The sequence below is a fragment of the Falco cherrug genome, chromosome 2 (assembly GCF_023634085.1).
Source record: "Falco cherrug isolate bFalChe1 chromosome 2, bFalChe1.pri, whole genome shotgun sequence".
NCBI classification, from domain to species: Eukaryota; Metazoa; Chordata; class Aves; order Falconiformes; family Falconidae; genus Falco; species Falco cherrug.
The window spans coordinates 23,342,924-23,355,813 of NC_073698.1; the positions used below are offsets into that span (position 1 = coordinate 23,342,924).

The 12,890-nt window shown below is 36.8% G+C and overlaps 1 protein-coding gene across 11 annotated transcripts in view; it reads left to right on the forward strand.

Moving 5' to 3' along the window:
- The window catches only part of PAN3 (poly(A) specific ribonuclease subunit PAN3), an 81,967-nt gene that overhangs the window by 54,396 nt on the left and 14,681 nt on the right, over positions 1–12,890 (forward strand). For 4 of the 11 annotated variants that reach the window (XM_055702685.1, XM_055702692.1, XM_055702690.1 and 1 more), the window contains 6 exons: positions 122–179; positions 1,310–1,471; positions 1,632–1,748; positions 1,845–1,955; positions 10,006–10,171; positions 10,599–10,686. In XM_055702685.1, the coding sequence (XP_055558660.1) occupies positions 122–179; positions 1,310–1,471; positions 1,632–1,748; positions 1,845–1,955; positions 10,006–10,171; positions 10,599–10,686 (702 nt within the window). Of the gene's footprint in view, positions 1–121; positions 180–1,309; positions 1,472–1,631; positions 1,749–1,844; positions 1,956–2,605; positions 5,514–10,005; positions 10,172–10,598; positions 10,687–12,890 lie in introns of those variants that run through there. The other 7 variants (XM_055702688.1, XM_055702691.1, XM_055702694.1 and 4 more) reach the window with 5 other exon arrangements.

Genomic DNA, 12,890 nt, shown 5'->3' on the forward strand with positions numbered 1-12,890 from the left:
CATCAACTCCTGATTTTAGGACAAGCAGCTGGTACTTCAAAGACAGTGTACTACTGTTAACTTACCAAAAATGATGAGCTGAATTAAAATGTTCAAAGCTTGACTTTGATTTGTTCTTCAGGAACTGATCAACAGACACTTAATAACTATGGCCCAGATTGATCAGGCTGATATTCCTGGTAAGTAAGTGTTTCTTATAAACTAAACTGTGACCATATTGCTCTGCAACCATACATACTCAACAGTAGTAACAACATCTTACAAAAACCCACCACCTGATGTTAGTTTATCATGAAGCCTTAATCATCAGCCTGGGCTGTGGATAACCAAAGTATTTCAGAGATTTGAAATTTCTTTGTTGTAGCTATTCTCTTCTTCTTCTGTAATTTTCTTGTTTTGAAATCTCTTAATGATTGGGAATACTTAAAATTGCTGAAAAGGAAAAAATATTAAGGTAATAAAGCCTCGTGAAGAACAGTATTATATTACTTTGAACATATGTGCATCCTTTAAAGGAATACCTAGTATTTTCAAAGGCTGCATATAAACTAGCAAATTTGTTTTGAAGTGAATTGCCTGGTATGTCAAAGAAGGCTTTGTACTAGTTGTCAACCAAGAGAAGCATATACTATTCCCTGTAATGTGGCTTTTGGAGAACTTAGTTGACTGTGTCCAACTTGATTTAAACATCACTTTTTTTGGTTGCAGTATCCTTACTTCCCAAATGTGTGTTTAGTATGGTAATGACACAGTAAAAAAATGCAGTTTAGTTTACTAATCCAGATGAAATACAAGTGTATGTCTTCTTGCAAGGCCAGTCTTTTAATCTGATTTGTAAACCTTCAGCACCTCTTTCTCTCTTCTAAACCTGTATATTAAAACATGTAAGATTAGGATTTGCTTTTCTGTGATGAAAATCGGGTTCTTACAGTGGTATGAAGCCTTTCTGGTAATCAGTGCTTATTTATGAAACTGTGCATGAAAAAAACACCAAAGAAAGGTCATTCAGAAGGGTGAATGTTTAAGGTAGATGAGAAAATGGCAGATGGAATTGCACATCTATTCTGTTGATTTTACTTGGTGTAACTGTTTTTCTGAAGACAGTTACTTTAGCACTGTGGAATCTTTTCCAGGAACCTGTATATTGACATGGAAGCAAAAATAGTGGATTTTAACTTTACATGAACCTCAAAGATGATGCAAGGAATTTATGTATTAATAACAGTCATTTTAATCTTCTCTGCTGCTATAATAACTTTCTCGAAGTCAACTCATGCATAATATGTTTCTGTATATAAACTGATTTCAGCAGTTCCTGCGGAAGTGGACAGCTACCACAGTCTCTTTCCTTTGGAACCACTGCCACCACCCAATCGGATACAGAAAACAAGCAACTTTGGGTACATTACATCATGCTATAAAGCTGTAAATAGTAAAGATGACCTGCCATATTGCCTTCGGAGGATACATGGTGAGAAAAATTGAGTTGTCTTAATAGGGCTGGCATTCCTAAGCATGCTAGTCATATTTTAATGTCTGGTTGCTTTTCAGTAGTTCCAGAAGAAATGTTAAAGCAAAAAATTCTCCCCCTAAAAATTGCGTTTTAAACCATGGTTTTTGTTCTTTTCTAGGTTTTCGTCTTGTTAACACAAAGTGCATGGTATTGGTTGACATGTGGAAAAAAATTCAGCACTCAAATATAGTAACTTTGCGTGAAGTGTTTACCACTAAAGCGTTTGGAGAACATTGTAAGTGTTTTGATTTCCCCCTCCTGCCAATCGATGTGTTGAGACTTTTTCTAAATATGCTTGAGTTAGTAATTGTCACATGTTTCTATTTTTAAGCTCTTGTGTTTGCCTATGATTTTCACGCTGGAGGTGAGACTATGATGAGCAGACACTTCAATGACCCTAGTGCTGATGCCTATTTCACAAAACGAAAGTGGGGTAAGGAAGGTACATTATCATACGATATGTCTGTAAACTATTTCCAATTCTTAAGCAGAATATAGCTGGTCAGAAATAGTTGTTCAACTTAATTTTTTAGCTAATTGGTTCTGTCATATCATAAGCTGACTGGGATCAGAGAACTCTTCTTCATTTTCTATTTTAAAATTTCTGAATATATATATATTTTCTTTAAAAAACCAAAAGTGTAAGTAGAGTTAAAAGTTAAGGTAAAACTCTAACAATGAACAATTTACTTTTCTAGTCACATTTGACTTATGACTAGATTGCAAAACTGACATCAGTTTGTAAGGGCATTACAGTTCTTTGATAGGGAAATAAATTTGAACGGGATTGGGAGTCAAGAACTCTGGGGTCCTATTGCAGGTCTGTCACCAGGTGATACCTGACACTTACTGGAGGTATTTCCAAAGTTGTAAAAGACACATACTGTATTGATCTGATGCTTGCTGTTCAGGTGCACTCCACCTACAAATTCTTTTTTTCCTCATAAAATATTATGAGGACTAATTAGACAGTGTGTTATTTAATGTTTTGAAATGTGAAGTGCAAGTTAAGAAATGGATTGAAAAATCCCTGTAACATATTTTTCAGACACAAACTTCACATCATGGGTCTGATTTATTTTTTTTTTTCAGATCTATACTATGGCTTCAAAGGAGTCTCTAAAGCTACATCTGCATTCATAAATAAAATCTGTCGCAGCATGGTCTGTGGCTCCACAGGTCACTCAGCAGAGCTCATATCTATATGGTTAAAGCCTCTTACTCTCCAAAACAGTATGCTGCCAATCATACTGTCTCTTAAGACCAGTTCGTGGCCCATGCAGTCCCACATACTGCATCCAGGTGTTGTCTGGAACACAACAGGCCAAAGCTGTTAGTAAAGCCCAGTGCCATGCTGAGGAAGAGAGATGGTCACAGCTGAATGGAATCACAGAAAGACTTGGGGTGGGAAGATACCCTTGGAACTCATTTGGCCCAACTTCCTGCTTGATGTTGGACCAACCCTGAAATTAGATCCAGCCGTAGGGATGACCAGAAGACTATGACCTGGCCTTGCTTGTTTTATTAGCCTAGATGTTCCCTGAATATCTTTAGGCTGGCAAGTGTATGAAGAGAAGCAGAAGCTAAAGTTTCTTATTTCTTCTGCCTTTTGAAATTAGAACCTTTAGCTGTGAATTCATTCTGTTTCAAAGGTTGACATGGAAAACTTTACTTGGCTGTCTGGTAGTTCTGATAGAGTATAATGGATTGATGGTGTGTGAATACATTCAGATGCTTGTAGATCCCTTATGTACTAAATAATTCCCACTGGCTTTGCACTGAGCTGACCAGTGTAAGTGAGGTTTGAACTTGAGTTCCACCATTGGTTTTGGTGGTAATATCTCAGAGGAAGCTCTATTTTGACTCATCATACCCTGTGGCAAGTTAAAGAACACGATTACAAATTCAGTGAGCCTGATGTGAAACTAATTTGGCAGGATAAACTTGGAACACCTGCTGCCAGGTTAATAACTGTTATGTGCAGGACTAGACTTCTGAGTGTCTCCCTCCCACCCATGGTTTTCAATTTCCATGTAAATCAGTCCTTGTTGTGTTTTTGTACCTCTAGAGTATTATAGAAGAATGATGTCTGTTCTAGATAAAATAATAGAAGTTATAATAAGATTTTTGGGGACACATTCTTTTGTTACAATGGAAAAGAATTTTTTGCTTCTAGAAAGGGCAGTCATGTCTCCTTAATCTATCAAAGTTCTTTGAACAAAGATCCAGTAGATAAGATCTCAGGTTTTCGATGAAGTTTGTCAGTCTCTAAAAGAGTCTAAGTGACCATAAGAAAAAAAGAGAAAGTCCTCAAGTTAATAACTGGTTAGAAGAAGATAAGAAACAGTAAGAGTGAACAGTTGATTTTTACTGTGAAGGGAGATCACTGATGGGGTCTCACAAGAATATGTGCTGGGAGTTGTATTTCTTAATACATTCACTTGTTTGCACTGAAGATAAATAAGTCTGGCAAAGTTTGCTGATAATTCCAAATTATTTGGATTGTTAAAAACAAAGGCCATTTGTGATGGATTGCAGAAGGATCTTACAAGACTGGGACTCTTGGTAATAATCTAGCAGGTGATGCAATATAAACTGCTGTGATCAAGGGAAAATGTTAATTCTAGCTTTAAGCATAAAATGATGGCTTCTGTGGCTTTTCCCACTCAATAATAGATCTGGGGCTAAAGTTCCGTAGATTAAGGAAAATATTGTTCTCTTGCTGAATTTTTATACCTTGTGTTTTTATACCTGTCTAGAGTATTATAGAAGAATGTATGTCTTTTCAGGATGAAATAATAGAAGTTATAATAAAATTTTTGGGGACACATTCTTTTGCCACACTGGAAAAGGATTTTTTGCTTCTAGAAAGGGCAGTCATGTCCTTAAAAAAAAAAAGTCATTCCGGTAAATAGGACATGCATTGTTGGAGATAATTAAGAAAAGAATAAACAGTGAAATGGAGGATATTGTATTCAAGTTGTGGGAGCATCATAGACTCATGTCTGTAGTTGTGGTCCTCCTTACACATTTTGAAGGGTGTAGAGCAACAGCAAAGAAGTTGAGAAGAGGTGACAGGGATGGATGATCAAAGGCATGGAACAGCTTCTGTGTAAGAACAGCGAAGTGTAATAGTACTTTTCATGCTCTTAAAGACAGACAGGAATATGATGAGGTTAAAAATGATTGGAATATGGTAGATGTCTCAAAAATCATCAGAGATAAAGACAAAAGGAATAAGCATCAATAGTTTGCTATTTCTTCCAGTCTAAAACTAGTGACTGACAAATGAAACTAGCCAGGTAGCAAATGAAAAACCTGTGTAAAGATAATTAAGCCATGGAACTTTGTCAGAGGTTACTCTGGACATTTGCCTGGGTTCAAGGGGAAAGTGGGCTTACTCATGGTGAAGAAACACTTGGACTGCTAACTGCAAAAAGACTATCTCTAGCTCAAGAGTTCTCCAAGCTGCAAATCATCGGAGGCTAGTAGAATATTCTATTTGTTTATGTTCATATGCTCAGGTATCCGTTGCAGGCTGCTTTTCTGATTTTAGTGTATGTGTCCTTGAAACAGACTACTGGGCTATCTGAACCATTTATTTGACCTACTACAGCTTCTTTCTGTAGGCAGAGATGGTCTTTGAAATTGGAAACAACATCAATTTCTGTTGAGCCAAATCAAAGTATTTAATTAAAATGAACTGTTGCAGCAGAACTTAGAGGGATATGTAAGGGAGATAACACTCTCCTGCCTGTGGCACTTCTCATTACCTGCTCTTCCAGTCTTTTTATGAGATAAATTAGAAAAAAAGTCACCGGAAATCCCCAAATTTTGCCAAATCTTTCTGCACATCTTTGCTTTGGCCTTTCTTTTTTGGTAACTGCTGCTTTCTAGACTGGTCTTCAGTAGAAAGAGCAATTTGAGAGAAAATAAGATTGCATACCTATAACTTGATTTCTCAGAATTGCCTGCCTTCACGGATCCTTTCTCCATCCCCTCACAGAGTTTCTTGGCCGTCTGCCTGCCTAGAGGAGACTCCCAAGAGAAGCAGGGGAATGGATGGAAGTTGGGTACTCTGCAGCATGAGGCCCAGATTAGTACAATTGCTTTTAAAGGTTTTAGGAGGCACAACACTGTGAACCTGATCAGTGAACTCAGAATTTGATTTCAGGTATGCAACCTTATTTATGTTGAACACTCCAGTTGGCATCACGAGACTTTGACAGTTAAAAGATGAGGATTATGGTTTACATAGCTGTCTTGCATGTCACTAGTGTCAGTGTGGTCAGTCTCGGTTTTTTCTTTTTGTTTTTGCCATATTATTTACAGACCCTGTAACAGAACTACTTTGGAAGGGATTTGGTGTGGGGGGTGAAAATAGCAGCTCATGTTTATTTTTATACTGTAAACTAATGTCTTTGTTAGTACTGAATGCTATAGAATTTATTGCTTGTGGTCTTTATGCAATGAAATATCCTCTTTCTTCAGGTGGTACAGTGTGATAATTTGATATTGTTCTGTCATATTTTACTAAATTTACACAAGTTTTAAAATCAGGAGCCTGACTTTTCAGTTAGTTGTTACTTGGAGGACATTTATTTGAAAAGTTCCTTTTTGTTTGATTCTTATTCCTCATATTTCCTCAATGCACTTATTTCTATCAAAAGTATCTAAACATTAAATCTGTTGTTCTGGAACCTGTTGGTTTTCTTCCACCTTTCTGATATTTCTTAACTTCAGATTGTTGTACATGTTAGTGCATTTATCTCTGCGGAAATGTTGTTCTCCTTAAATTAGCAAGTTAACCCAAAATTGTTGAAATGTTGTCTTTACCAGTCCAATAATTAAATGGTAAACCACATTCTGAATGTATGTACTTTAAAACTGCCAACTAGAAAATCCTGGCAAATTAACAGTAACTATGCACTGGTGCCTGCAAGTTTGTTTTTTTTCTTTCTTTGTCCTGATGAGTGTTTGTGGTTGGCAGAGATAAGCATGCCTTTGATATGTCCTTTGGTCTGTTTATTAAAAATGTTCTGAGTAACTAAACATTGGTGTACATGCTATTAATAGTTTTCAGCACCACAGATTCTGCTTTTCAGCAAACAAACACTGTCTAATGAAGATAGGCAAGTTTCCTGGACCTTGTTTACCTTTGGACACATTAATAGTAATATGTAATGCACAAAAATGGACTTCACTGCTGACAACAGTTTTTGCATCCCCAGTTGCTGTATGTTTTTTTCATAAAAAACCTCTTCCATTGAAAAACCAAATGTTGTGTACTTACTGTGATGAGCAGAAAGAATATGTGAATATTGAAAGTCAACGTGATATTGTTGATGACAAAATATGTAACCAATAATTATCCTAAAATACCTTTGCCAAAAACTGCAACTTTTTCAAAGTAAATTCAAGTTTTCAGTATCTTCAGATCTTTTACAAAGTGTGGTGCTGTGCTAGCAGTTCAGAACCTTTCTGTATATTGAAAATTGGGAAACGTAAAACCAAAGCCCAGGTTTCCCTGGAGAAAGGGAAGAAGTGAAGGCTACTGTATTTGACTTTTCAGTACTTTAACTCAGGAACAGCAGGCAAACACTGAACAATTCACAGTTCTCAATATAAAGACTGATTTGCAGGCCTGAGAGGTTCAGTGTAGTAGCAGCTAAATCTTTTGTTGGGCTTCTTATTTTTCTTTTCATAACTGTCTGATGAGAATTGCTGTTCGTTAGCATGCTTTCTCACAGTGTTCGTGATGATGTAAAACAGGTCCTTCTGCCAGTGGTCCCAGCTCTTCCTTCTGACCCCAGGACTATCCTCGCCTTTCCCCTTGCTCTGGAATTTCATTTGAACTGAATTTCATTTGAATGCATTTTTGACAAATGAAAAAGAAGTATACATACGTACATGAGTGCAAAGGGTGTGCTTCTTTTTCCATTGAGAATGTCATAGTGCAGCACTTAAAAATGCTGAGAATTATTTTTATCTTAATATGGCAAGGAAAAATAATGGATAACCTGTGTTTTTGAAATGGCAGTTCTTACATTTTTAATCTTCTCCATTAGTATCTATGTTCAGCATCTTGGAGAGATGAAAGTAGTGGGAAGGGTGAGTCTGCCCTGCAGTAGGTGGGAAGAACATAATCTGAATTTTTGCATGCTGTGGATTTGGCCTGTGGTGGAAAGCCTTTTTCAAATCAACCTCTAAAATACCACTTTTTGGAGTAAATTCTGATAATTTTTGTAATACTGTCTTCTTGTGATGTTTTCAACTGTGTTCAACAGTTTGGAAAGCTTTCAACTGTGTTTTGCTTGTAGAGTGAACTTTCAGGTCTCATCTCCTTGGGTCCTTGCTCAAGTGCCATCTGTGGCAGGCCTGATGGGCCTCATGGGACATACTTTGAAGTCAGCATTGCAGCAAACTGAACTGCTTTTAATCTCCCTTGTTTTGAACGGATAAATATGAAAGAGGGCATTTCAAAACTTATTCTTCCAGTGCTTTAGCCTGTACCTTTAGCACATGGGAGCGTGGGGTGCAGTCAACTAGTCTGAAAGCAGCAGTCTAGATTCAGCTGTAGTCTCAGGCGAGTCTTTCCAGTAGTAAAATAATGTTGCTTGATTGAGATTTTCTGATAGAGGAGGAGAAGCTGTGTTGAACTCTGATCTTTCAGCTTTTCAGCATATGTTGAATATTCTCGTGGTTACATTGTCTTTATCTGGAACTCAAAGGGCAAGTTGCGTGCAGAAAAATAACCCCCAAGTTTTGGCTTTTTTTTTTCTCTTTGGGATATTAAGCAACATTTCTGTTCTGGATGCATTTATTTCATACAGATGTAACTCTGTAACAGTGTCCATATATATTCCTGTTAAACATATCACACGTTGCTGTTTACTAAATATAAAGTATACTCTATAGGAAGTAGGAACTAGAGAAAGAGCCCTGACTAATTAAAGGAGGCTGTATCTCCTCAATCATTTTATGTCATCGTAATTTTTGTCATGCTGAAGAGTCATGAGGGGAAAAGTTTGCTATGTTAGATTTCTGGTATGCTGGTTTGTGGGAAGTGATTTGCATAATGATTCATCAGGAGGCCAGAAGAAACAAAGGATATCTCATTATATTCAGCCTTCAGTAGACTTGCCAGGCTTATTGCAGTTTAAAGAAGTCTGTGTCTTGATCTTTCGTGATCTAAACTGAAGCATCTTAAACCTGAAAAATGAACTGAAGTTTGAAAACAAATCAACAAAAGCTCAGAAATGAAAGCTAGAAACATTCCCAGCCCTCACCCCAAAACCAATGAAAATTCTAGGTAAAATTTTGCAGTAATGTGTTTCATTTTTTTCACTCACATATATTTGTGTGTATACATGCAAACACACACACACAAACTTACTTTGAGCAAGTGCATGGATGTTGATATGCTACCGTAGGAAGAGGAGAAAAAACACCATCCAAAAACCCAAGAAACAAGTATCTGGAGGAGAGGATTTACAACTGAATTGTGTGCTTACACGGTTTTATGAATACTGATGATACTACTGGTCTCAAAATTAGCAAAATCAGTACTGGGGCAACCTCATGAAATGGCTATCATGTTTTGTACAGTAGAGATGGAGTGTCTTTCTCTGGATGGATTTTCCTCTCCTACTTCACCTTTGTGCCACCTAAACAGTAGCAACTTCTTTGTATAACATGCATCTTACTAAAAATAACATTGTTATCTGTATCTTTTCTTATCTCTGGCTCAGCATTACTCACACTGTTTTCAATGTAGAATTTGGATATGTGAATGCAAAGAAAGGACGACTACAAATCAATTTAGAAGGGGGGTGATGCGTTGCTTTCATATGGCCCACTGAACAGGGGACATGCAGCGATGACTTGTCAGGGAGCTGGCTCATGGCAGAACATAACGTGGAGTTGTGTTCAGTGATGTTCAGCCACCACATCTTCCAGTCTGATTTGCCCATGTAATGTGAAACTAGCTTGTTCATTTTTTGACTGCTCAGATGACAGAGAATGTTTAATTTGTAAGCCTTCCTACCACAAAGGAGGTAAAATGGGTTCTCTTGCAGCTGTTGTGCTACATGCTTGTTGTTCAGAATATTGGCATTTTTATTGCTGAAGTACCTGCATATTTTGATGCACCACCTACTTTCAGCAGTTTCTAACCGGTGCTCTTTTTGTAGTGGTTATTCATCCTAAACTTTAAAAATCAGCATGGTTTTCCTGAATATGAGAGTGAAAATAATATCAACTGGGTTGTCAGCATTTTAAAAGGTGGTGTCCTTCTGAAAAAAAGCCAACCTATACCAAACAAAAAAACCTGCAACCCCAAAACCAACCGTTAAAGCACAGTAGATATGTCTTTCAAGGACTGTTAAGAGTTAAATGAAATGAATATGTAAGTTAATTGTATAATTCAAAATGTTCTAATTTTAATCTTGTGTAGTAGCCTTCTGTTGATGCTTACAATGTTTTGCTTCTAGGTCAGCATGATGGACCTCTGCCACGGCAGCATGCTGGATTGCTTCCAGAGTCTTTGATATGGGCATATATTGTGCAACTCAGCTCTGCGTTACGGACCATTCATACAGCAGGACTGGCATGCCGAGTTATGGATCCAACAAAGATTCTAGTAACGGGAAAAACAAGGTAATGAAAGCGTTACTTCTCTGTCTTGCTGTGATCTGTATTCATGGTAGCTGCTGACCACGCACCTGTTACAAAAATAACAAAGTCTAACTAGAAAGTTCTGTTACTTTTAACTGGTGGAGACGATGTGCTAAAACTTGTAATTTTTTAAAAAGTTCTTTTTAAACATATTTTGGGAAAGGCATGTATTATCTTCAAAGAACTGTTCAGATCCACTACTGACAATTTAAAATTTGTTGATTTCTTTGTAAACTCATGACTCTGTTGCATTTTATCAAATAGCAAAATTAGTATTTTCTGCTTCATAGTAATTTGCTGAGTACTGATGACTTTTTTGTCATATCAAAGCATTCAATGAATGCTAGAGAAAAAACTGAGTAGCCAACAGAATTTAATGACACTTCTTCCTTTTCTCTTCTTCCTAAAGGTTACGAGTTAATTGTGTTGGAATCTTTGATGTTTTGACATTTGACAACAGTCAAAATAATCCACTGGCATTAATGGCTCAGTTTCAGGTAAGACAGCAATACCATAGTTAGATTAGTAACTTGGCACAAGGAGTACTGAAAATCGGTGTGATTCATTTTGGAAGACAAATATTTTAATTAAACTGTAGCCCAGTATATCTATCTCTAAATGACTGTATTTTTTCTTTCTTGATTTGATCTTGGTTCCGCCATGCATTATTCAAATATGCTTGTAATTTAGAAATTTGAGTGCTCATTTTGGTATCTTCTGCTTCTAAAATTTCAGCAAACTCACCAAACAGGTTGAACTATTAGTATTTAACAAACTTAAGTCAGAAATGCTTAGGAATATGAATTTCTAAAGGAAGGAGAAGAAAAAGGTCTTACATTCGGTGTTAGAGATAAAAAACCCATGGTTTGGTAACAGTTTTTGCTTTGCTTTCTCTTTTGTTATGTTAACAAAAATAAGTAAATGTTGAATACCTGTTCACGGAGCAGTAAGAGATCTTACAAATACCTGCACCTAGGCATTCTCCTCACTGCTAAAAGGTTTTAGTGTATCTTTATTTTAGGCTCCTAGTTTTTCCATGCTCTCCTGACATTCTCTGAAGTGTGGACTTCACATAATGCCTGAATTCAGAGGAATTCCTTTAGACTTAGCAAAAAACTGTTCCACAGTCATCTGGAGCATCACTGTGTACAGAAGTGCCTCTTTCCCTAACTTCCCCTCAGGGTAAAGTACATTGCTTCAGCAGTCATCACATACCCTGTCTGTACTGGGAGTGAACAACTACAGTAGGGAGTTGTATTTAATTTGTTTTCATTAATTGAGCTTATTCACTGTGAGAAAATTGCTCGTTCAGAGTCTTCTAGTAATAAATGAAATGTTTGAACTTTGGCCAGGCAGAAACTAGCTTATTGGAGACCGTGTCCTAGAACATAGCAACTTTTTTTTTTTTAATGATACAGTAAAGCATTTTCCAGTGTACTTTGAGTAGTACATCAAAGGATTCCCTGCCCTCCACACTCCCCAGCTCTGTATCAGTGGGCTATTGGTAATAGTTTAGTGGGAAACAGCTAAGAGAAGATAGGAGTACATACAAGTGAGGGGTTCCATGCCTAAAAATATAATGAGATTTCATTTTTTAAAATCTAAATACTACTTTAGATTTATTTTAATTGCAGCTGGGAAAGAGATCTTCCTGAGAGATTATGACATGCAAGTAATTTTAAAGTAAAACGTTTAATGTACTTGGAGGTACAAATCTAAAAATACTCACAGGTACATGAATCTGTCAAAAGCATTTACCACCATAGCAGCCCCAATATTTGGCAGTTAACTTGCTTGGGTAATGCACAGTTTTGTTTAGAGGGGGGTGTTTTTACATGTTTTATACATCGTAAATTCCCAAATTGTTCTGGTATCACTGCTAAACCAGAAGAGAAGTACTCTTAAATACATAGTTTGGAAGATCTAAACTGGAGTTAGAAAATACAGTATTGTCACCCTTTTTCTTGCTTCCTCTAGAAGGGCTAGGCTTTCATTATCCATTTTGTTCCTTCAGAGATTCTGGACTGAGTTCATTCCTTGAAATTCAGGAGTCATTTATCAACCTCTCTCTTTGTTTGCCCTAGCCAGATAAAATTACAAAATAACAGCTGCTACTTGTTCCTTTTTCCTCTCGATCCATGACCCAGTTCCTGAATTCCTCTGGGACTCCTGTGGCTGTTAAAAATGCAGGTTATCTCTTGGTTTACTGCCCAGCTAATATGCATTTCCTTGTTGCTGTCTTCAATGGAGGAAGGCATTTTTGTTAGCATTTGTCACTTTCTGGCTATTTCCCATTGTTAATAGGGATAGGAAAGAGTTTGGCCAGAACAGTGAGAGGCTATGTAAAAGGAATGCAGTTGTTTACAATCTGTGTTAAGTGCATTAGTTTATATGATCATTTAAGAGTTAAATAAAGGCAACAATAAGGGAAGTTAAAAAAATTAAATGAAATATGAATGGCCACTTGCGTTAAAAACAAGGTGTTACACCTGTATAAATTCTAGCACATCACTTCCCAGTCCCCAGTCCTTAAGTCCGGTGTTTACCAGTTACAAGATACGGATGGGAAAATTGCAAATGGTGATGTAGGAAACAGTAAAAAGGTTTAATAAATATTTCTTTATTTGAGGTAAAATGAAAGTGAGTCCTCTCCATACAAAATGAAGAGAAAACATAGGTTTTATTGATTTAACAAGGGCAA